General features: G+C 36.6%; 1 protein-coding gene and 1 pseudogene across 1 annotated transcript in view; both read left to right on the top strand.

Moving 5' to 3' along the window:
- The window catches only part of LOC107286626 (vomeronasal type-2 receptor 26-like), a 35181-nt gene extending 25803 nt beyond the window's left edge, over positions 1 to 9378 (top strand). The window contains exons 5-11 of the mRNA XM_015815018.2: positions 862 to 916; positions 1016 to 1289; positions 2021 to 2198; positions 4959 to 5813; positions 6296 to 6523; positions 7408 to 7534; positions 8483 to 9378. Of these exons, the coding sequence (XP_015670504.2) occupies positions 862 to 916; positions 1016 to 1289; positions 2021 to 2198; positions 4959 to 5813; positions 6296 to 6523; positions 7408 to 7534; positions 8483 to 9378 (2613 nt within the window). The remainder of the gene's footprint in view (positions 1 to 861; positions 917 to 1015; positions 1290 to 2020; positions 2199 to 4958; positions 5814 to 6295; positions 6524 to 7407; positions 7535 to 8482) is intronic.
- A 3020-nt stretch (positions 9379 to 12398) lies between these two features.
- Positions 12399 to 21535, top strand: LOC107286624 (annotated as a pseudogene).
- The last annotated feature ends 4968 nt before the right edge of the window (positions 21536 to 26503 follow it).

Genomic DNA, 26503 nt, shown 5'->3' with positions numbered 1-26503 from the left:
CTAGGGAATTTTAGCGGGGTTTTTTAGGGGATTTTTAAGGACAATTTTAATGATCGGCCTGTTTAAATATTTCTTTTTAATTCGGCTTTTAATTATTGTATTTGTATTGTAGTTTTTATGAGGCTGTTAGCCGCCCTGAGTCCCATGAGGAGAAGGGCGGGGTATAAATTAAATTAATAAATAAATTAATAAATAAAATTTAAAATGAGTAAAACGAGCCAGGCTATATTATTACTTTGCAATAAAAACAGTATTAAAAAATATGGTCCTCCTAGAACTTAGAACATTCTATTTTGAGATTGATTCACTTTGTAAATGTGGCTCAAATAAAAAGTTGTTTTCAATGATATTCCTTTATTATTTGCATATTCACTTGGCATTACACAATGTTCCTATCCCAAAGGACTCTGAGCAGCTCACAGGCCTGCTTCCATTAGAAAGGTTAAAAAGAAATGTCATGATTTAATTACATTACAAATACAATAACCAAAGTGCTTAAAGACCTATCAGAAGGATAAATAAAGGTGGGCAGGATCCTATAACATTATGGGTTAATTTCTTTTTGGTTCTTTGAAAAAAAAATCATGCTTTAATGTATGCCCTAACAGGTCAGATAGTTGTATTGTTCCAGAGAATTTAACGGTTACAGCTACAGAACTAGCATTTGTTCATTTGAATTTTCATTTTTTTTCTCTATCTCTTTTACAGTTTTCAGTTATGAGTTCTTTTTTCCCCTAGCCCATATATATCATCATTCTACTTTCTCCACAGTCTCCGGGGAGCTTCACCAAACATTCATTGATTTCCCCTATAATTACCCAGAGAATCTTACTAATGTGGTTTTTTTCTCAACTCTTTCAGGAATTCTTAGGCACAGCAGCAAAGAATAGCTCAAGATTGAAAGAGTCTGTTAATTGTAGGATCAGAATGTTAGAGATGTAACAACCTTTTTTCTTAGAAAGAATATTTATTCTAATAAGTGAGAGTTTTTTCCCCTTATGTTTCATTCTTACAGATGGAACTGGTTCACATGTAGTGAAAAATGTTTTCTTGAAGAAGATGGAATTTTCCATGGTAGTGATGGCAATGTTGTCAATGTTACTGTCAGGAGCTACATGCCTTATTCTGCATACTAAAGCATGTTCTGTGGGGAAACTTCCCCTTATTAAGCACAAGTATTTTCTGCCAGGAGATTTCATAATGGCTGGGATACTATCTCAGTTCTACATGATATCTGATCCAGTTGGTTTCACAAGGCACCCATCTGAAGAACTGGTTGATGAGCTCATGTAAAGACTTTCTCTTCTTAACTATAGCATATCTTAAACCATATATCTTTCTCTAATAGGTTGCTTTGGCAAATAAATACACAAACACACTTATGACAACTCTCCCATTGGTGTTTTTATTCAAATTCCATAGTGAGATTTTCTTGTTTTCTTACTGTTAAATGAATCATTAGTGATGTACTATCAAAGTGTTGTATTATTTGTAGCTAAATCTATGTTAATCATTTAATTCTTTCACTTAATATTAGGGAACAGTTGCATGCTTTGAATTATTTTCCAAACAGCTGTTGAGCATGCATGGAACACAGACTTAGAGCCTCTCTGCCCTAATGAAACATCAAAGACTTTTTTTGGAATGAGGTCTATCATTGTCCCAGAAAAAAACATAATATATAAGATTTGTCCTCAAGTTTTCTCCAGACACACTTTTCATGCCTATATCCACCATAAAACATATCCAAGAAGAAAATAAAAATATAAGGCTAAATATACATATGGGTTTTAATATGATCATTTTTCTTCAAGCAATTTATTTGTTTCTAGTAAAAAATGTTTATGATGAATTAAAAGAATGATAACATCCTGCCTAGATCCACACAATATATCTTTCGTTGCAGATTTTTCCTGCAGAACTATCAACATATCATGGCCTTGGTTTTTGCTGTAAAGGAGATAAATGAAAATAAACATATATTATCCAACATGAGTTTGGGTGCTGACATCTCTAATAGTTATTTCATGGCAAGATGGACTTACTTGGCTTCAATGGAGCTTCTCTCAACACGTGGCAGATTCATCCCCAACTATAAGTGTGATGCCAAGGACTGGGCAGTATCTGCTATTGCAGGACCTAACTCTCACATCTGTCCCTTCATGGCAAACATCTTGAATGTCTACAAGATGCCCCAGGTGAGATTTTTTTTCTTGGATTAAGTATACACTGTAAGAATAACCTTGAAAGGCAGGAGGAATAATGGCAGTCCTATAAAAAAAAGTCTGATAAAAGAAATTTGAGACTAAACCAGAAGTGTTCTTTGAGAAAGCATCTCAGGATTGACACCCACTCCTCCCCAATTCTCTGGAAAATTAAGGCAGGGGAAGGGAAAGTGTTTTCCTACTTGCAAGGTTAATGTCATGCCTTCCAGATTGTCTAGGGTAGGAAACCAAAATCACACATACTAATAATTCTTTTATTGTAAGGTTACAATAACAGAGTCTTGCAAATCTTAAACTACCTCCCATTTTTTTCTTTTACAAAGTAATGTTTACAAAAATACAACAAATAAACCAACTTTTCTTTTTATTACTTTTTTGTGGTTTGGAAATAAAGTGGTAATCCAAACAATGATGAACAACATACCATGTGTTTGCAGAAGAGATAGATAATTTTAGGTACTTTACTTGATTTATTCTTCCATCTGAATCTATGATGAATGTCAGTTCTGGTAGACTGTCTAGACTAGAAAACGAAATCATGAATACTAATAGTTACATTATTTTAAGTTACAATAATCTTGTAACCCTCACCTTTTTTACTTTTATAAAGCCATGTTTAGAAAACAACAAATAATCATTTCTTTCCTTGAGTATTATATTTTGTGATGTGGAATTAAAATGGAAGTCCAAACTATGTGTTTGCAGATGAGATGGATATTTTTTTCATACTTTACTTGTTTTATTCCTCAATCTGAATCATCTGAACAATTAATACACAATGATTTTTTGACATTTATAAATACATTGAGGAGAAATGTCAATATATTGTCATACATCCATTTTCCTACATGCTTTAGTAAAAATATTAAGAATTCATGGACCTGATTGAGTAATAGTTATCTTGATCTTTGTATTGCACACTGGTCTTCCTTCCTTCCTTCCTTCCTTCCTTCCTTCCCTCCCTCCCTCCCTCCCTCCCTCCCCCCTCACAACCTCTCTCCTTCCCTCCTTCCTGTCTATAAATGTTATTCATGGTAATTCAAATAAATTAAAAAATGAGGTTATGTAGTATAAATGAATGAAAGCTGCACATAAAATTACATAAAATGCTCTATATATGAGTTAAGGTTAATTCCCTTATACCACATACAAGCAATTCTTGCTGTTATTTACTAACATTTACTAAACACAGGGTACTGTGATATTATAAGAATTTCTCCTCCTCCTCCTCCTCCTCCTCCTCCTTCTAAGATCAGGATAATCAATGGATTAATAAATCCTAAGTAGACGTGGTCAGTTCCATCAGCCAGAATATGTTATCAGGATTTCTATGGCAAATTGAATGTGGTAGAATTGTAGATGTTTGATGCCTAAAATTATTGACTTAAGTTTCTTTAAACATAAGACAGTACTTTTGCTTTTCCCAAATTCTGAAATTGGGGAAAGTATCCAAAGATTTATCACTAGTTGCTTTTCAGATCACACATTGTTGGTTGCTGGGGAGCTGCATATTTGTTAGAAATATTAGAAATAAGGAAGGAAAGTACTTAACGTGTAGTGTACTTGTTTCTGGAATTCAGACACTACACAATGGAAAATAAGAGGAAGATACATTACCAAAATATGAAATAACTGAAATGAAAAGGAGGAAACTAATTCATTGTGCTCTTCCAGTTCTTGTTAGATTGCAACGTATACAGTATCCATCTTTACATGCATATTTGTATGAGGATGCCTCCATATGTATCTATATGTTCATATGTATCCATGTGAGGATGCCTCATTTGGTTGGCACAGCAACCAAACAGGACAGGTACAGACCCCAATGGATAGATAGGACTGCAGAAAAAAAAACATTTCAATCAGCCTGCCTTTCATTGAGGACCTGTATACTGAATGAGCCAGAAAGAGGACTGAGAAAATATCTACAGACCCTTCACATCCGGGACATAAACTATTTCAACTTCTCCCCTTAGGACGCTGCTATAGAGCACTGCATGCCAAAACAACCAGACACAAAGATTTTTTTCCCCCTTGCCATCACTCTGCTAAACACGTAATGCCCACAGTACTGCTTTATCCCTAAAGATACTTACCCATGAAGTAGGGCTGTATTACTTCTCATCTTTCTTAATACCTTCTGCTATTGGTATCTTATGATTTATCACTTGTTTGTATCTTATGATTTATGATCTACGATCTATCACTTTGTTGTTTGTATGTAGACTGAGAGCTTATGCACTGGAGACAATTTCCTTTTGTATCCAATCACATGTGGCCAATAAAAAAAATAAAGAATAAAGATTATGATAAGAATATGTAAAGCTAGAGGAGGGTTGTAATGTATATTGAGCCAAAACCATATTCTTATATTGCTCATCCTATTTTATTTTCATACCATCCTGACTTCATTGCTTCAATTTTTCTTCCATTTCCTATGAGGAAAAGACTAGTGAAATGTGAGGATAGATTTCCTATCTTAAGCAGAACCAGTCACATTTAACTCTTAAAATTTGTGATCCATTTTCCATATAACATTTCCTGAATTCATTCTGGGGGCTCCAACTTTGCGTTTCTACTACAATAACAGCTGTTGAATGAAAATCCTTTCTGAACATGATTACATTTATATTAATATTTGTAACAAAGACTGTAAATTAAGGACAGATTTTTTTAAAAAATAATCAATATTTTATTCTGGAAAATTGTGCTCCTTTTTTCTCCTATGTCTAGCTCACATATGGATCTTCCCCATTGATAGATGACAAGATACAAGGTGCTTTCTTTCATCGTTTTTTCCCAAATGCTGATCAACAGATTATGGGTATTCTCCAGTTGCTATTGTATTTTAGATGGATATGGATTGGACTGATTTCTCAACCTGATAAAAGTGGAGAAAGATTCTTACAAAATGCTGTTCCTTTGTTTTTGCAGAAAGGTATCTGCTTTGACTTTATGGAAGAGATGGCCAAGGAAACATTTTCTAATGATATTGCAGGGGCATTTAAAGAGTTTAGTAAAATGTATATTATCATCATGAAGAGCACTGCCAATGTTATCATCCTATATTGTGAAAACCAGGTCACTGTCATTTTTAGAATGTTGCCCTATTTTACAGAATTTGAAGAGATACCCATTGCGAGAAAAGATAAAGTTTGGATAATGCCAGCCCAGATGGAGTTTACATCCCTTCCGTTTCAGAAAACTAGGCATATGGAATTTTTCCATGGAGTTATAACTTTTTCAATTTCTTCCAAGGAGATTTCTGGATTCAATAAATTCCTTCAGATGAGAAACCCAACTTCAGAAGTGGAAGACCATTTAATGAGAGTGTTCTGGGAAGAGGCTTTTGAATGTTCTTTTCCTAAAGATAAGTTAGATAAAGAAACTGGAATGCTATGCACTGGAGAAGAGAAGTTGAAGAATCTACCTAAGTCTGTGTTTGACACCACCCTGACTGGGCAGAGTTATAGCATCTATAATGCAGTCTATGCTGTGAGACACGCTTTACAAGCCATGTTTTCCCCCAAACACAGAACAAGGGGAGAAGTTGGGAGAGAAACATTTTTGACTCATAAAGCATGGCAGGTAAAAGAATGAATGAACATTTCCCACTGCTCTTCTGTTTGATGCAATGAGCTGTTATGTAATGTAGTCAATGAGAACATTGGAGTGTTCTCATTGACTGCATTAGTGATAATTTTCAGTCTCCAGCCAAAACATTTTCCTCATCATTTTGTGAGATATTTTTTTTGTAATTGTGAATAGATAAAATGCTTCAACAATAGGGGAGAAAAGATTTAGATGCAGCAGCACTGACATGATTGGCAGAGGTTCAAAATGTCTGTGGCAGAGAAGAAATATGAATAGATGTGGAGGAACAATAATTGTATTAATGAATCTATTCATATAAAATCAATATCCCTAACTGAATTCTTTCTTCTTCCTTCCTTCCTTCCTTCCTTCCTTCCTTCCTTCCTTCCTTCCTTCCTTCCTTCCTTCCTTCCTTCCTTCCTTCCTTCCTTCCTTCCTTCTTTTTCCATTAATTGTCATTCTTTGTTTCTGTTTAGCTCAATCACTATTTGAGAACCATTTCATTTAATAACACAGTAGGACAGAAACTCTCCTTTAATGAAAATGGGGATCTAGAGACTGGATTTGACATTATCAACTGGGTCACCTTCCCAAACCACACATTTGCTAAAGTCAAAGTTGGAAAAATTGACCCAACAGCTTCTCCAGATAAGCTGTTCACCATTTCTGCACAAGACATCATCTGGCCTGCCATGTTTAACCAGGTATTCCCTGCTCAGATTTCAACCTGTGTTCAGGTAGTCCTCGACTTATGACCACAATTGAGCCCAAAAATTCTGTTGTTAAGTGAGACATTTATTAAGTGAGTTTTGCCCCACTTTATGACCTATCTTGCTACAGTCGTTAAGTGAATCACTGCAATTGATAAGTTAGTAACCCAGTTGTTAAGTTGAAAACCACAAAGATGAAGACATGATGGATGGATAGCATTCAGCAGTAGAATGATGAACTGATGCTTTTAAACAAAATGAATCAATCAAGGAATAATGAAATGCTGAATAAACAGATCAAAACTGTACTGGATGGATGGATGGATGGATGGATGGATGGATGGATGGATGGATGGATGGATGTTCTGTCAAGTCCCCCTTTAGGCCCAAGAATTATAAAACTTTAGAATTATAAAACTGTTGCTTCTATTTTAATTATTTTTCTTATCAGTCCTTGAAAGATAAAGGAAAATAATTGGTGCTTACTTTCCTGGCATGGATGGGGAAAAAGAAATGGGGAATCCCATGTCAATGATCATGTTAACCCTGGTTCAGATAGAACACCTGGCCATTGCTGAGGTCAAAGGAGAGAAAGGAATTGAAATTCAGGGAAAAAAATATTTCCAACTGCCATTCATGTAGCCAAATGATGCTATCTTCCTGTGTCCAGTTCTTAGTTTTCTTGCCTTTGGTTTTGATTCTAACTCTCGTTCCCTGTAGCATTTCCATTCATTTACTATAATTGCTTTTAAAGATAAGGAGATAGTGGGACACCCAAACCCAAAAGTTATTATTTAAAAGTAAATTCCACACCTAAATAGAATATTTTGAAAGAAAACTTACAAGTTGGAGTAAATTCTGCTTTCATTTCTTGATAGGTTCAACCTCTTTCTTTGTGCAATGACAGTTGCTGTGCAGGCTACAGGAAGATGAAAATAGAGGGGAAGCCTTTTTGTTGTTATGATTGCCTTCCATGTGCAAAAGGGAAAATTTCAAATCAGATGGGTAAGAGTTGTGTTGTGCAAGAATATTCAGTCTTCTTAACTGTAATTCAAAATGCTAATATTTAAACCTCCTACAACTGGCTAATTTGGTGACCAAATCAATGATATTGCTATATAAATACTAAAAGTGAAAAGATATTTCAGAGCATCCAAAAATAAATATCCAATATTTTTTCCCCAAATTATGACTTCTGATTAATGCTGAAACTTTCTTTTGTAAGATGACAGATCTTGTGTTGATATGTGTGTGTAAAAGAGGAAAAGGATAAAACTGGGATCCATTTGCTGATTTTAGGAGTGTAATTCCTAAAACAAAATACCATGAACTACACATTTTCCCCTTCCTTCGAAAACTAAGCCATTTTTGTTTTTCACTTTGTTCAGGAAATATCTGAATGATAAAAGATTGTTAACCAAATCATTATTAGATTTTATAATAAGACAGTTCTTAACAACAAAACAATAAGAACTTTCAGAAGATCTGGCATTTTTACAAAAAAGACACTGAATATAAACAAGCATTACTTAATTAGGAATAAATGAACATCTTCTAAAGAGGTACATCTGGCAGGACTGAGAAGAAGGGCCTTCTCTGTGTATCTCCTTCCCTCTGGAACATCATCTCCACATAAATTGGACTGCCCCCCCACTTGGACACTCTTTTGCAAGGCCTTAAACACCTGATTCTGCCAACTGATCTGGGGAATCCAGGGTGGAATGGAGTCCATCAAATGGCTCATTTGATTATTTGTTGTGGCCAGGGTGATGTGGATTACTCTTTTTTATTCATTTATATTAGGCTTTTTATTATTTGTAAGCTGCCCAGTGTCACTGGGAATGAGTGACTTGCCATATATTTTTAAAAAATAAATAAATAAATCCCAATAATTAACTCTCAATCCTGCTATCTAGTATTTCTAGACATTGTCATCATGTTTTCTTTTTCCAGATGCAGTTGATTGCTTCCAATGTTCAAACGATCAATATCCAAACAATGCTCAAAATCTTTGCATTCAAAAAAAAGTAACATTCTTGTCTTACAATGAGCCACTGGGAGTCACCTTGACCACTGTTAGTCTGTCCTTTTCTGTCATCACAATTTTGGTGCTGGGAATCTTCATTAAAAAGCAAGAAACTCCGGTCGTCAAAGCCAACAACAGGAACCTCACTTACACCCTCCTCATTGCCCTTCTGCTCTCCTTTCTTTGCACTTTCCTTTTTATTGGGAAACCTGATCAAGTGAAATGTCTCATGCAACAAACTACCTTCAGCATAATTTTCTCTATAGCCCTTTCCTGTATTTTGGGTAAAACAACTATAGTTGTTCTTGCTTTCATGGCCACAAAGCCAGATTCAAAACTGAGGAAATGGGTGGGGAAAAAGATGGCTATTTCTATTGTCCTTTCTTGTTCCCTGTCCCAATTCACAATCTGCTTAGTGTGGCTGGCAATTTCTCCCCCATTCCCAGATTCTGATATGCACTCTATGGCTGAGGAAATTGTCTTACAATGTAATGCAGGTTCAACCACAATGTTTTATACCATTCTTTGTTTTCTGGGATTATTGACTGCTGTTAGCTTCTCAATAGCCTTCCTAGCTAGGAAGTTACCTGACAGCTTTAATGAAACCAAATTTATCACCTTCAGTATGTTGGTCTTTTGTAGTGTCTGGATTTCATTTGTTCCAACCTATCTGAGCACCAAGGGGAAATACATGGTGGCTGTGGAGATCTTCTCCATTTTGGCTTCTACAGCTGGATTACTGGGCTGCATATTTTTCCCCAAATGCTACATCATTATTTTGAGACCTGATTTGAACACAAAGGGATGTTTAATAAAGAAGTAGTTCTGAAAATAATAATTTGATCATTATTCATTTCAATTTTCCCCCTATTCTAGCACAAAATGTAGGTATCATTACATGCTGGGATTTGTTGAATCTGGAATCTGTACAATAAATATAACCATCTTCATCATGTCTACACAATCTTTTATCAAATATATCTGACACATAGTAAGGACGAAAATTTATATTAGTGGACTTTAACCAGGAAAGGACTAAAATGTTCTATCAAGTGACTCTAACTCTGATTCCCTTAGGGACAATTGTTACTAAGAGGGACAGTTAAAAACTTCCATAATTAACTTGATTGGTTTAGGATCTTTGTTCTCATAGAAATCCTAATATACAATATTTGTTTGCCCCTAACATTGCATTCTGAAGAGGCAAAATTTACAATTTTTTCCTTTTGTTCTTCTGATTGGCAGATACTTTTCAAGTCATTTGTTGACCTAGATGAGGGCTTTTCAACCTTTTTGCCCATTGTACCACTTTTAGGATAAGGCAATAATTGAGTACCACCAATTGCCTAGCAAAGTGTCAAAAAAGAAAGGGAAAAAATGATAAAGTACAGGTCATCCTCGACTTACAACAATTTGCTTAGTGACTATTCAAAGTTATAACGGCATTGAAAAAAGTGACTTATGACCATTTTTCACACTTATGATTGTTGCAGCATCTCCAGAGTCATGTGTTTTATATTCGGATGCTTGGCAACTGATTCATACTTATGATGGTCACAGTGTCCCAGGGTCATGTGATCACCTTTTGCAACTTTTTCACAAGCGAAGTCAATGACCGGGGGAGTGTGGCCAGCTCATCACTCAGATTGTGGGGTGCCTGTGGGGTGTGTGGGCGGGGATGTGGGGGGGATCCATGGATCTCTGGTGGAGGACGATGGGACAGGTGTGGGCACCTTCCTTCCCTCCCTCTCTCCCTCCCATTGTCCCTTCCTTCCTTCCCTCCCTCTTTGTCCCTTCCTTCCCTCCCTCCCATTGTCCCTTCCTTCCTTCATTCCTTCCTTCCCTCCTCTTTGTCCCTTCCTCCTTCCCTCCCTCCCTTCCATTATCCCTCCCTCCCTCTCATTGTCCTTCTCTTCCCTTTTTTCCTTCCTTCCTTCCTTCCTTCCTTCCTTCCTTCCTTCCTTCTTTCCTTCCCTCCCTCTTTGTCCATTTCTTCCCTCCTCCCCTCTGTGCCCAGGAAGGGACAAGGAGAGGGGAACAGGCTGCCAGCGTGGCTGGTGGCTGTGCTGCTGGTGGCCATGGCTTGAAAGGCCACTATAAATTACTGGACAAGAGCCTCACAGCGTTAAGAGCAGAGTAGCGGGAAGATATTTGTAATGAGGGAGGGGAAAAAACAGGCATCCCCTGAAAGAGACCAGCAAACAGTCCTCGCCATCATCACACACCTGTGGACTCCAGGGGAGGGGACGCTGCAAGCGGCATGAGAGTCCACGTTACCTGCGCTATGCTGCCCAGATTCCAGCCTGGTTTCAGCAGGCAGTGGTGCATTTTTCTCACCACATGGAGCGACCAGGCAAGGCGAACTGGCGACATGCCGAACCTGCCTGTGCGTCCGCAGAGGCAGAGGTAGAGGAGACTGCATGCACCTCAGCCTCTGCACACACACAGGCAGGTTTGGCATGTCACCAGTTCACCTCGCCCGGCTGCTCCACGGAGTGAGGAGAATGTGCCACTGCCTGCCAAAACCAGGCTGGGGTCTGGGTTGCATAGTGCAGGTAATGTGGCCATTTTACTAACGTCAGAAGGATGGAAGGCTGAGTCAACCTTGAGCAGGTCAGGATTGAACTCCTGGAAGTTGGCAGAGTTAGCCTGCAATACTGCATTCTGACCACTGTGCTAACATGGGTCTTATTCTGTATTCTGACTGGCGGGGCCCAGGAAGGGAGCCTTCTCTGCCATTGCCTCTACCTTGTGGAACACTCTCCCCCCATAAGTGAGGTGAATCCCACCACTGTCCTGGCCTTCCACAAAGGCATGAAAACATAGCTCAGTGACCTAGCTTGGGGTGTATACAGAAGCATGCAGCTATGGAGGTAGGTAGTGCCCTGAAAGCCTTTTCCCCACCTTTTAATTGGTTTTTAATATTGCTTGTCACTTTTATATATTGTTTTTAAATTTTCAATATTTTATTTGTATACCACCAAGAGTCCCTCAGTTAGGGAGATGGGTGGTTTTAGAATTTGATAAATCAATACTTATGATTTAATTTCCAAACACCCGAATTGTGATCGTATGACCATGGAGATATGACAATGAGTGCAACAACAATGACCTGTCAGAAGTACTCCTTATTCAGCACCATCATAATTTCAAATGATCATTTGGATAGTGGACACTAAATGAGACAACCTATAAATAATTAAATATTTATTGATATTGCAGTTGTTAAAATGTCAAGAGATAAATGGATGCAATTGCAGCTCAGTGTTCTCACGAAACTTTCTAAGTTGTGGCATGTACCTTTTGATTATGAATTAATAATTATATGCAGTAAATGAATATAAGGAAATAAGCCATTCTTTTTATTCTGCATTTTAAAAAGTGTTGAAAAAATGGATCTCACTGATTACAAAATTTTTCTTTCCTCAATTTCTAAACTGGGATCAACTGGGGATTAAGTTTCAATAGTATTTACAAACATTTCTGGGGAAATTACAGACATAAGATTCTCTTGCTATTTCAAACAAAAGGTTATTTTCTATTCAGTGTCTCTGGAAGGAGTCATGGTTATCTCTCCTATAATTACCAAAAAAACACTTTATTAATTAAATTCCTTCTGAAATCTCTATGGAGCTTCAGGGAACATAGCATAACAATGAAATATGATTGAAGGGAGAGAATAACGTTTCTTGTCCATTCATGGATGGGATGAAACAGACAGAGCTGTAACAACCCACTTCTTCAAACTCCACATTCTAAGTTCAAATCAAGCAAGTAAAAGAAGCTATTGCACTTCAGTGAGGCTTATATTTTTCAGAAGGAAATTCAGATTTCTTATAAAATATGTTACTGTTCATGTCACTGATGATATTACTACCAGATGTGGTATGCCATATTCCTGCTACTGCTAGCTGTGTGGTGGGCAAGCCTAATCTTCTTAAGCATAATTATTACCATAAAGGAGATCTCATCATTGCTGGCATTATTTCTCAATTCTACATGATTTCTAATGCAGTGGATTTTAGAAGGCATCCATCTGAAGAACTAGTTGATGACCTCATGTATACTGCTCTTAAGCGTAACATATAATAAAACAAATACCTTTCTTTACTTTCATGACTTAAATGTTTAACTTTATTTAAAGTGGGAACTTCCAACTGATGGAAATCCTACCTTCCAATTGCATTACAGTAATAGTTATCATATATAAATGCATTATAGTATAGTATCATCAATATCATTAATACCAATAATATTCAGTATTGTTGATTGATCCAACCTTCTTGTGTGTATTTAGATGTCCATATGTACTTCCTGTCTTAAACAAATATAAAGCAAAACCTATAAAGTCAAGTGACTAAACTAATTCCTTTTATTTCTAGAAATGATGAAAGTCTATGGTTCACTTTTTAATTTATATACTGTAGAATGAATTCCCAATAACGCATTCCTGATCACTCTTTGCAATTAATGAAAAATCAGTGTTTTGGTTTTGAATTCCTTTTCATGGATATTAAAGAAAATATATCTCTGTGTGCATTTTGGTTTCAAGTCTTAGAAGGTCCTTTAACCTGTGCAGAGGATAAATTATTTCTTGAACCTGTTTAAAGTAGCCACATCCCCCCGCCCCAGGATTGCATATCTGCTTTCTGCAGTTGTGATCCTGGCAAATTGTGCAGTGGCTTTACAATTACATATTTACAGAAAAAAGTGGAGAAAGAAGATGTAGAAAGTAGGACTAGAAATAGTTCTAATAACACAAGCAAAATGTAATACCAATCATGAATAATCCATTTGGTAATTCATCCATTCTTTAGTGAAAGATGTTTGTTCTTTCTCATAGAAAATATATATTTCATGCTTTAGGTTATTTTAAAATATATTTGAAAGAAGAAAACTCAGTTCCAGATGCTACAAAAAAGATCAGATTGGTTTTCATGCTAAAATTTTATGCATGCATAATTCTCATTGCAGGTTTTTTCTTCAAAACTACCAACACACCCTGGCTTTGATGTTTGCTGTAAACGAGATTAATGAAAACCCTCAGCTCTTATTCAACATGACTCTGGGCATTCACATCACTAACAGCAATTTCATGGCAAAATGGACCTATTTTGCTTCACTGGAGCTACTGTCCACACAGGGCAAATTCATCCCTAATTATAAGTGTGATATCCAGGAGAAGACAATATCTGTTATAGCAGGACCTAATGCAAACATCTGTCCATTTATGCCAAATATTCTGAATATATACAAGATGCCACAAGTAAGAATTACTTATGAATAAATGTCTTTTTTCACAATGTTTAATATCCATGGTTGGTTAACTTTTTATTAGGTTTCCATTTTTATTAGGTTTGATGATGTCAAACCACCTATAGAGCTGTATTACTATTATCCTTCTCATTTTTTCTATTACGTATTTCCTTAGCTTTTTATGACTATACCTTTGTTGTTTGTATTTCATGATTTATGTTGATTGCTTTTCTTTGTACCCTATTGTGATTTATGTTGATTATTTAGTATCCTATGACTATCATTCAATGTTGTATCTTATGATTTATGATGATTGCATTTTATGATTATGAACATGATTTATTGCTTCTTGCTTGTATGAATACTGAGAGCTTATGCACCGGAGACAAATTTCTTGTGTGTGCAATCACACTTGGCCAATAAAGAATTGTATTCTATGATCTTTTCTGATTTGAATTTTGCATACAAATTGACCATCTGAGCAAAATAAAACAGTAGGCATTAGTTGTGTAATGTGTGCCTAAATCTGAAACTTGATCAACATTATGTATTGCCACCAATACATAATATTGATCAGTATTATGTATAGATCACATACTTGATCCAGAAGCAGCCTGATCTATGGTAAAACAATGTACATTATATTTATACTGATGTTCAATTTAACCTATACAAGTTCTGTTTGTTGGACTTTATACTTAGAAAACTTTACTTTCCATTATATTAAAGAGATTTTGTCTTTGCCATCAAGAATATGTTTGTCTTAAAAAATATACATACATTGGGTATGACAAGCTATGGATTTGGTTGATTTGATTATTATTGCAGAGTCACATAGAGGTGTAAAGAGGGTGAAAGAAGAAAGTCAGAGGAGTTTTAGAGAGATAGGATGTTGGTTCTATGTAGTGTTTTGTACAGAGGTGACCATCTATAGAACAATGGGATCAGAATTGTTGATTAATATAGAAAGAAGCAAATTGCAACCTTTATGAACGTATACAGTTTTTAAAGGCTTTTTTTTAATTGTACACTGTCCACAGTCACTCTATCAGTGAGATGGGTGGTTTTTGGCAAGCTTGTTTCAATATAGTTTCTGAATGTTTTGTTACCAGACTAGGTAACATCAGCAGCAGGATTTTCTTGTCCTATTTTCCTTAGCTTATAAATATTTCTTATGTGACAGTGTGGTCAGTTGGTTCTGTGATTGCCAAAATCTAAAACCTGAGCTACAAATATTTTTTTATATTATTTCAATGAGATGGGTGGTATCTAAATATAACAAACAGACAGATAGACAAACAAACAAATAAATATTTTCTGGTTTGGGTGCCAGCTGGGCAGAGACAAGCAAAGTGAACAAAGTGAATCTTGAAATCAGCTTGAGATTCATTTCAAGTTTGAGGAATTTGAGGACATGGATGAGGTATATAGCAGTATAAGCTTTATCAGCTGTGGGTTTGATCCATGACTCTCCTGGCTCCTTCAGATGGCCCATCCAGAGTTGTGTGATTGGAACATATGTAATATTTTCAATTAGGTGTAGAAGAATACTGATAATCAATGTAGTGATCACAGTGCATGTGTGACACTGACAAGCTTACTTGACTAGTAACCTAGAAGCCACATTCATAGCACCTCTACACTCTGAGCTTTCTTCCAAGACAGCTCTACATACAGCATGTTGCAGTAATCTGATTGCAATTGAATCAATGTCATCAGATTATCATAGGGAGCTTTGTATTTTCCACTTCTATTCTAAAGGATGGGGCAAGGAGAATCAACTTCCTAGTAATCCTGCCACTGTCGCTCATATGGAAGGCAATATATAATCATATCACATCATAACAAATCACATAAGGTCATATCATATCATATCATATCATCATATCTTGGACAGTAAACAGAAGATATATTAGCAAAATGTGAATTAAAATAAATCTAGAAAGAGAATGATTAGGGGATTGGAGGTTAAAACATACAAAGAATGGTTGCAGGAACTGGGTATGAATGAAAAAGACTAAGGGTGACTTGATAGCAGTTTTCCAATATCTAAGGTGCTGCCAAATGAAGAGGGGGTCAACCTATTCTTCATAGCATATGAAGGCAGGACAAGAAGCAATGGATGGAAAGTAATCAAGGAGTGAACCAACCTAGAATGAAGGAGAAATTTTCTGACAGAACAATTCATCAGTGGAATGACTTGCTTCCAGAAGTTGTAGATGCTCCATCCCTGGAATCTTTTAAGAAGAGACTGGACAATCACTTGTCTAGATTGGATGGGCTTCCTGCCTGAGGAGGGGGTTGGACTACAAAACCTCCAAGGTCCCTTTCAACTGTATTATTCTGTTATCCTGTTAAAGTTCAGGAATTACTGAATCAATAGATTGTTAAATCTCTGGTATTCAAATAGTAAATTAAAAGAAAAACTGGTTTCTTTCTAGATTATATTTTTCTTGATGTTTGTGAGGAACACAGTCTGAATCATATACTCAAATACCCAACTATTTTAAATCATTTTTCCCTAGCTTCTATATGGATCTGCTCCAATGAAAGATAATAGTGAACACACAGTTTTCTTTCATTGTTTTTTCCCAAATGAGGAGCTTCAGACTAAGGGGATTCTTCAGCTACTGTTGCAGTTAAAGTGGATATGGATAGGGCTGATTTCCCAATGTGATGAGAGTGGACAGAGGTTTGTACGGAATGCCCTTACACTGTTTGTCCAGAAAGGTATTTGTTTTGACTTCATGCGAGAGTTCCCAAAGAAACTTTTTCTAATGACATTGAATGTGTATTTAAAGATTTTATTGCCATGTACAAGGTTGTCATGAACAGCATTGCCAATGTTGTGATCCTCTACTGTGAAAACCAAGTCCTTGCCGTTTTCAGAATATTTCCCTATCTTTCAGAATATGAGGATATACCAATAAAGAGAAAAGACAAAGTTTGGATCATGCCAGCCCAGATGGAGTTCACATCAGTCCCTTTTCAAAAAATACGGCCTTTGGACTTTATTCATGGTGCCATATCTTTTGCAGTTTCTTCCAAGGAGGTGACTGGGTTCAAATCATTCTTGCAGACGAGAAGCTCTACTTCAGAAGAAGATCATTTAACAAGATTGTTCTGGGAGCAGGCATTTGGATGTGTTTTCTTTAAAGATAAGTTAGATGAGGATTCTGGAGTGCTGTGCACTGGAGAAGAGAAGTTGGAGACTCTTCCTAATTCTGTGTTTGAGACCACCATGACTGGGCAGAGTTACAGCATTTATAATGCGATCTATGCTGTGGCACATGCCTTGAAAGCCATGTTTTCATCTAAATACAAACACAGAACAAGGGCACACGTTGGAAGCCTGATGATTATCAAGGAAGAAACATGGCAGGTAATAATAAAAGAAATCCCAATGACACATTGATCAAGCCTCTCTGATGCCATTAGGTGTTTTTATGATTGCAAAACATTTCAGGTTCAGTATCCACATAGTTTACAGAAATCCGTGGTTCATGTTTCATGACAACAGTGTGGGGGAACTTTGTAAAAAAAATCCAATTCAAAAATTTTGATTAAATCACAGTTTGAAATTTTGTCAAACCATTTTACTTTGATAAAAATATGTTTATTAATATTATGGTTCACTTGCACAGTAGTATTAGCAACTTCTAAATGGTAGTTGTGTACATTTAGTGTAGATATTTATTTCTCCAGATCAATTGCATTTATTTATTGAATTTATATGGCTGCCCATCTCACACCTGTAACCCTGGACACCATGCACAAAGCTAAAGAATCAACATAATTCAAACACAAACATTTGCTTCCATTTAGCTCCATCCTTACCTGAGAACAGTCTTATTTAACAACAGTGTTGGGGAAACAGTTTTCTTTAATGAAAAGGGGGAATTGGGAACTGGATTTGATATCATCAACTGGATCACATTCCCAAACCAAACTTTTCTTAAAGTCAAAGTTGGAAAGGTAGACCCATTGACTTCTCCAGAAGAATCTTTCATGATTTCTGAAGAAAACATCATCTGGCCAACCATGTTCAATCAGGTATTTCCTACTGTCTAAAATCCTCCTCCCTTCCATTTTCAGAAATCACTTTTATCATTTGATGGACTCATTAGTAATAAATTTAAGGCAATAAAATATGATGAAAAATGAAAGAACAGAGATCAGATTACACAGGGCTTCCATTATTAAACTTGTCTTTCCAGAAATCTATGGGCATTCCTGAATGTACGCAATTACCAGCTGTCATTTTCAGGTTGGCCTACATAGGAAACCATCTTTGAGTTATAAAAGCTGGAAATTATTTAATAATAAACAAGTGGCATGCTGAGATATTGTACTGGTTGAAATATCTTATTCCTGTCAATTGTTCCAAGTTTTTTTCTTCATAAATTAAGAGTAGTAAATTGCTACCATATAGTTTTATTATATTCTGACTGCAGATTGTCTAAGACATATTTTAAAATCCCATCTATTTTCTTTAATTTTCTAAGTTTAACCTGCAACTTTGTCACCATTAAAACATAGTCTATTTCATAATTTCTAGAAGACTGTCTAGATGCAATTGGAACTCTGTATCCCATGATAAAATTCTCTGCAGTATTTCTTTTCAGGATCTATTTGGCAGAAATGAAAATGCAGATAATTCCAAAGTTTAATTTCACCTACAAAGCGTGGGATAAATTACCAATCAGATTCACCTCAAAGGTGCTTTTCAAAGGCAACTGGACTTTTTTTTCTTGAAAAACTTTTGCTTCTCATCCAAGAAACTTCTTCAGTTCTCAAGGAATTGAATGTTTCTCAAACATTTTCAAGGAAAAAAAACAAGAATGTTGGTTGCCTTTTGAAAAGCACCTTTGGGACAACCATGACTGGATGATTGAGAATCCTCATAGATATTTACTAATCAGATTGACCAAAATGGAATTTGAGGGGAGTCCAGTTTAAACAATTAAGCCTTCAGGAACCCTCTAATGTCCCATGGAAATACATGGGAAATACATAGGATACATAGGACATACGTAAGAAATACATGGTTCCATCAGAACATAGAGACAATGTCACATTATTATGGTGGCATTCATTAAATGTGCTATCTAATAATACGTTGAATTGAATCCTATATATAGAATTTCTCCAAAAGCTATGCAGATTTGTCAGAATATCCTATACACAGTGAAATACGAGTATATGAAATACAACTATTGAACTCTCTCCTGGTTTCAATAGGCATTACCACTTTCTGTATGCAATGAAAATTGTTATCCAGGCTACCTCAAAAAAAAAATAGATGAGAAGCCTTTTTGCTGCTATGATTGTCTTCCTTGTGCAAAGGGGAAAATTTCAAACAGATTAGGTAAGATGTGCCATGTATATAATTGAGAAGACTTATTAATTCTTACCAGCAATATTGCATACCTATCTGTGTTTAATCTGCACAGTATTGTTCTCAAATGTAATCAATTATTCAGAATTTGGAGTATTGACCTCATTGAAGCAAGGTAACCTTGGTATTAGATGAGATGCATTTGAATATTAGTAGCTCAGGTTGGTAGTTGAGCTGTTAGTTTGATCTCCAAGCTTGGCTATTCAGCTGCAAACATTTCATCTCCATTCGGGGAGACATCTTCAGTGCGCTTTGAATTGTGCTCGTGTGTCAGAGCACTGACCTTTAAATTGGTGTCCAGATGTTTCTGAGTCATGGTCAGGATTCGGGCTGTTTGACTGAGTGGTTTGTTGTTGTTGTTGTGAATTGAATATGATTCTATGTTAGTACAAAGAAGCAAGAAAATGAGCTTGTCCTTGCTGGAGAGAAGCAGGCACATAAATAGATATGAAACATAAATATTGGTCCTTCTGCTGGTCTGATAATGAATTCTTGCTAAAACATTTGTCACCTGAATGTGAAGAATATTCAAAATGAAAAAGCTTTTGAATTAAGAGAAATTTCTCCAAAAATTGGGTTATCTCTTTTTAAATATAGAGAAGTCACTTATTAAGAAGAAAAGTGATAGATTTTGACTCATTTTCCATAAAATACATCAGTCATTAAATAAAATGTCCAACCAGATGAGCTCATAAAGAAGTATCACACTGTTTCTCTGGAAATAAGCTAGGAATCTCTGACCTATTGCAAATTTTTCTGTTGCATGATACTTCCATCTTTCAACATGACACTGAGATTGATACAAACAATACTCTTGATCTCTATTTGACCAAACATATACAGGGTACTTTTCTGCATGTGGATGGTCCCATTCTTAATTTGTAATACTGTAATACAAATAAAATGAACATAATTAACTAGAAATAAATGGTGTTGCTTTCATAGCTTCTATGGGCCACAATGTTTTCTTTGAGGAGTCCTTGATGCTCTCTGAACTTGGTTGTTTTCTTGCAGATATTTCACTACCCAAACTAGGTAACATCATCAGTGCAACATTAATGATATTGACTAGCACTGATGATGTTAACAAGTTTGATTATGAAATGTCTGCAAGAAAATAATTGAGTTCAGATTGCACCAAAACTTTCTCATTTCAACTCTGAGTTATAAATAACTTCCTTGTTATGACTTAATTCGGGATAGAGTCAGGGCAACTGGATGGAACTGAGCACTTACTGGCTGGATGCCTTTCCTGACACCATGTGGAGTTAGCAGCAGATATTTTTTCTTTGCACCCTAAAAGAGAAACATTTGCCGCTATTGAATTCTCAACCTCCCAAGTGGGAGACGAGCATCTTAACCACTAGTCCACGATGCAGCTCTTAAACTCTGATCAATAAATAGTCCTTTAATGTTTTGTTTTGTAGATGCAGTTGACTGTTTCCAATGTCCAAAAGATCAATATCCAAATGAAGCTCACAATCTTTGCATTGAAAAACATATAACTTTCTTGTCTTATGAAGAACCTTTGGGAATCACTTTGGCCACGATAGCTGTCTTCTTTTTTGTAACTTCAGCTTTGGTGCTGAGGATCTTCATTAAAGAGTGGGAAACCCCCATAGTCAAAGCCAACAACAGGAATCTCACCTATACTCTTCTCATTGCTCTCCAACTATCTTTCCTCTGCAGTTTTCTTTTCATTGGACAACCTGATCAAGTGAAATGTCTCATGCGACAAACTGCATTTGGTATTTTCTTCTCTGTTGCCATTTCTTGCATTTTGGGTAAAACAACCATAGTGGTTCTTGCTTTCATGGCCACCAAACCAGGATCCCAAATAAAGAAATGGGTGGGGAAAAGGCTTGCCAACTCCATTGTCCTTTCTTGCTCTCTGATACAAGTCACAATTTGTGTTGTGTGGCTGGCAATTTCTCCCCCATTTCCAGATTCAGACACACACTCTATGGCTGAAGAAGTTGTCCTAGAATGTAATGAAGGATCAGCCATCATGTTTTATACTGTTCTTGGCTTTATGGGGTTCTTAACTGCTATCAGTTTCACAGTAGCCTTCCTAGCTAGGAAGTTACCTGATAGCTTCAATGAAGCCAAATTCATTACCTTCAGCATGCTGGTGTTTTGCAGCGTTTGGGTAACATTTGTTCCCACCTATCTGAGCACCAAGGGAAAGTACATGGTGGTGGTGGAGATCTTCTCTATTCTGGCTTCAGCAATGGGGTTGCTTGGCTGCATCTTTTTCCCAAAATGCTATATTATTCTTCTGAGACCTGATTTAAACAGAAAGGACAAACTTATTAAAAAAAACTGAATTATATTTCTGAATCTTATAAACTCTCCTCACTGTTGTGTTTCCTTTTTCCGCTAGTCTTTGCAGTTTGGGGAAACTGAAACAGATTTTTTTTTTCCAAAAATGCACAAAATAAATATTTGTCTATTGTTGGAATGTGCCTAGGTTTATAACCATGTCAACAAATAAAGTACAATTTCTTCCTGTGGCAATTTTGCCTAGCATTTTGCTTGCCATTTGCTCAGATTTGTTATAGTCTTCTGTCGTCATGGATCATGGGTAACACTTTAAAGGATGTTTAAGTATAAGATGATAGTTACTAAAATCCAATTCAGAGTTATTAAGAAGCTAAGTCCTTATTGGATTTTTTTGTGGGGTAGATTATTGAGTAAATAGCATAGATTCACTGTCAGAGCAGTCTAGGTCAGTGATGGTGAACCTTAGAGACTGAGTGCCTCCAAACCACCCCCACTCCACCCCCTCACCTGTCCTGCCTCCTCTCGCTCCCACTCCTCCCTCTGCCTGCAGGGCTACCCACTGCCTCCACAGCCTGCCACAGCAGATTGGCCAGGTGGCCCAGCAGCACCATGGTGGCCTGCTCTCTGCCCGCACCCCACAGCATTATCTGCGCATAATGGGATGCGAGGGCAGAGTCTTATCCCCACTGCCCAGCTGCCATGTCCTTGGCTGTGCTGCTCCACACAGGCTGCACCTGGGGGCGACTCTCCTCCAGGGGGCTATTGGTGAGGAGGTGGCCATGGGGGAGGCAGGGCTGAGGCGACGGCACACGTGCTCACAGAGAGGACTCTGAGTGCTCCCACTGGCACGCATGCCATAGGTTTGCCATCACTGGTCTAGGTGGATCCTTTTCAGTCAGAATTTATGGATGGATGGTTAAGGCCAAGTTCATCCATTGGCCATGCTAATAGATGAACTTTGGTTTCATGGAAGTAATCCCCTCTAGCTAGTCTTTCTGGACCCTCAGTAATATTTAATATAACTAATAAAATAGATATTTCAGAGACATTGAGCATAAGGCAATGATGTTGCATTTATCTTCCTATTGCCATCCTTTGATTTTTATTTTATTTTTTTTACTTTCTTTCCTGGACCTAAAAATAGGAAGCCAGATGAAGGATAAGCTATTGTGTTCTCCAATATTCAGAACCAATCAGACTTACCCAAAATTGGTCCATTTTCACTATAACATTTCCTGAATCAAGAGTTTAGAATTAAGTTTTTTGTATACTGCCTATACGCTCATGTAATGATCTCCATTTTTAGATGTTGGTTGAAAATCTGTTGACCCCAGATGACTGCCTGGACATGTCTCTGCAGTTTTCTTGGCAAGATTTTCCAGAAGTAGCTTGCCATTTCTTGCTTCCTAGGACTGAGAGACAGTGATACCCCAGTTGGCTTTCATGACTAAGGCAGAACTAGAATTCATGGTATCCTGGTTTCTAGCCTGGTGCTTTAACCACACTAAGAAACTGGCTCTTTATCTATCTTTAATGACTTCCAAGACAAGGATCAATGGCAAAATATAACCTCATTTTAAAATGATCGAGACATGATGGCTTTAGCCAACACTCCCCACTCCAGATAGGGACAAAACTGGAGGAGTAGCAAAAGTTGGAAGAATGCTACCCCTTCACTTATAGATGGATCAGTAGTAAAGAGTCCAAGAGAATTCTCAGCTGAGAGATTCACAAACTCTCAAAGGAAAGGTTATCTCACTTCAGGTTAATATTGCAGCTGAATGGATAAATAGGAAGCCAGATTTTCTTGGATTTATCCTCAGTTCATTGTACCCAGCTTCTCACAGGCTTTAGGTCCTGGGTCATAAGGTAGACTTTTGTTTGGCATAAAAGTCAGCTGAATAACATTGATAGCAATAGTAATAGCACTTAGACTTACATACTGCTCCACAGTCCTTTACAGCACTCTCTGAGCAGTTTACAAGGTCAGCATATTATCCCCAACAATCTGGGTCCTTATTTTACTAACCTCAGAAGGATGGAAGGCTGAGTCAACCTTGAGCCAGTCAGGATCAAATGTCTGGCAGTGAGCAGAGTTACCCTTCAATACTGCATTCTAACCACTGCATCACCACTGAGCCACTCATTCCCACTTGGGCCCATGAAGAAGACAATGACAAACTACTTCTGAAAATGTTACCAGTGGAACAATTCTATGGAATTATAAATACCACAAGTCAAGTTTGACTCAATCAATTTAAACAACAATAATACTGAGCATAATTTTTATCAAATGAACACATTTTATTATCATTATTTAAAAGATTGTTGGCCAGAGAAGATTAACAAACTCTTGGTAATCTAAAACCATGGACGTTTTGTGACAGATAATAAAACATTTTGTTTGAATTTTGACATTTTAAAAAAATTAATTATGATATCATGCTATCTGTACTAGTACAAAGCTGGTGAACTTGTTCTTTTCCACTTATTATGTAATACATTTATTTTCTTTAGTTTTTTTTGCCTTTGATTGCAACCTGCTGTTTTTCCCTTGTTGCTACACAGAAAGCTACAAACCTTTTATACCAAGGTGACATCACTTATTTTCTTGTGCCATATCACAAACAGTTGTGCCATATAATTGACCATGTTTAATTTTCTTCCTTTAGAACCTAGGGAATTTCGAATAGCAAAACAAAACAAGAACCCAATCAACACTGACTGACATTATTAATATTTCTTGTTCCTAAATATATTCAAACATGAAGCCTGAACAGTTAGGCTGTTTTTGCTATACATTTCTATGTTCAGATCAACCAAGAGAAACAACCATAGCAATGTGATTTGCTATGTTACTCTTCGTGTTACGGGTGATAATATGGGTTCCACTGCTCATATGCCATGATGCTAAATGCACCAGCAGCAAGCTGAGTATTAAATACAAGTCTTATCATTCCGGTGGTGTCATCATTGGTGGCATTATTTTTCTGATCTACATAATGTCTAACCTGATCACCTTCAAAACAATTCCATCTGAAGAAATTCTTGATGATCCTGTGTATGTAGCTATTATTCTTAAACATACCAACACTCAAAAAAAGATGTTGAGACTCAGGAAAGAGTGCAGAAAAGAGCAACAAAGATTATTAGAGGGCTGGATCTAAAATGTATGAAGAATGGTTGCAGGAAGTGCAACTAGTCTAGTGAAAAGAAGGACTAGGGGTGACATGATAGCAGTGTTACAATATTTGATGGTCTATCGCTATTTTCCAAAGCACCAGAAGTTAACACAAGAAACAATGGATGGAAACTAATCAAGGAGAGAAACAACTTAAAACTAAGGAAAAATTTCCTAACAGTGAGAATAATTAACCAGTGGAAGTTGTGGGTGCTCCATCACTGGAGACTTTTAAGAAGAGACTGGACAACCACTTGTCTGGCATAGTATATGGTTTCCTACTTGAATAGGGAGTTGGATTAGAAGACATCCAAAGTCCCTTTCAACTCTATTATTCTGATCTGTTCTGTTAGAAACTGAACCAAGCTTGTCTTCAGTTGTGAAGGATAGTCCCTATGATGGTTTATGCCAACATAAAATCTAAACACAGTTATTCCATATGCTTTTCCAGACTATAACTCATTTCTTCAGATATATAGAATAGGATCCTGAGAGAGGTTTTGGGTGGGGTGGCGGTGGAGATGGGGATGATGTGGAATATTGATTTAGAATAATTATTTAAGAAGGGATCCAGAAAAGAGGGAGAATTGTTTTAGAGGTGACAGATAAAGAGGATTATTTTATATAATGATTGTAAAGAAAGTAGTAGTACTTTCCCCACATCCCACATCCCACATATCTTTTAAAATACCTATGTCTATGTCTATTTCTTTTTCTATTTTTTTTTCTTAGCTCACATATGGCTCTGCTCCAGTGATCGATAACATGTTTCATACAGCTTTCTTTCATCAGATGTTTCCAAATGAACATCTCCAGATTACGGGAATGCTCCAATTGCTGCTACATTTTAAATAGACCTGGAGTGATTTATCAAGCAAATGAGATTGGTGAAAGATTTTTGTGGCAAGTTCTTATCCTGTTTTCAGAAAAAGGAATCTGCTTTGATTACATTGAAGAGCTTGTGCTAGAGCTTTGTCAAGTGAGCTGGAAGAGAAAATGGATAACTTTCTTAAAATATATGAAATCATTATGACAAGTTTGTCCAATGTTGTGATTATATATTGTGAAAACCAGATCATGGTTCTTTTCAGAATGATGTCCTCTGTTTCAGAATATTTGGATACACGAGTTGAGAGAAAAGACAAAATCTGGATTTTTCCAGCCCAGATGAAGTATACTTCAGTTCCATTTCAAAGAGAAAGCAAGATGGACATCATCCATGGGGCTCTTTCTTTTGCAGCTTCATCAAAAGAATTATTAGGATTCAATAGATTTCTTCAGGCAAGAAACAGTGTTCTAGAAAATGAAGATAGTCTTTCAAAGATCTTTTGGGAACAAGCCTTTGGATGTTTTTTCTCAAAATCCACTTTAAACCCAGAGTCAGATAAAAAAGGCACAGGAGAAGAGAAGCGGGAGAATCTTCCAGACTCTGTTTTTGAACTGAGCATAACTGGGCAAAGCTACAGTATCGATAATGCAGTCTATGCCATGCTTACATCCCACTCCAAACACAGAGCAATGGCTGCTAAAGGAAAACAGAAGCTTCTCAATCATCAAGTAAGGCAGGTAATCTCCTGTATTTATTAATTTAGCAGATGATATTGCTTTCCTAACTACATCTGTCCAAGTTTATAAAAAACATTTGAAATGCAAGGCTGGAAAAAAGAGATAGATCATAATGTCCACATCTTCTCATATCAAATGATGGTCCCACAGTTGTTGTTTTTTATGACACAAAGTTCAGATACTTTGATTACTGTTCCTATTCATATTTTACATAGACTTTTTATAGCATTGATAACTAGTTTCAGTTCTGTTTTGTAACAATAC

The sequence above is a fragment of the Protobothrops mucrosquamatus genome, unplaced genomic scaffold (assembly GCF_001527695.2).
Source record: "Protobothrops mucrosquamatus isolate PMUCROS unplaced genomic scaffold, P.Mucros_1.0 scaffold303, whole genome shotgun sequence".
NCBI classification, from domain to species: domain Eukaryota; kingdom Metazoa; phylum Chordata; class Lepidosauria; order Squamata; family Viperidae; genus Protobothrops; species Protobothrops mucrosquamatus.
Note: the sequence above shows the minus strand (reverse complement) of the source record. Positions and strands in the feature narration are given on the sequence as shown.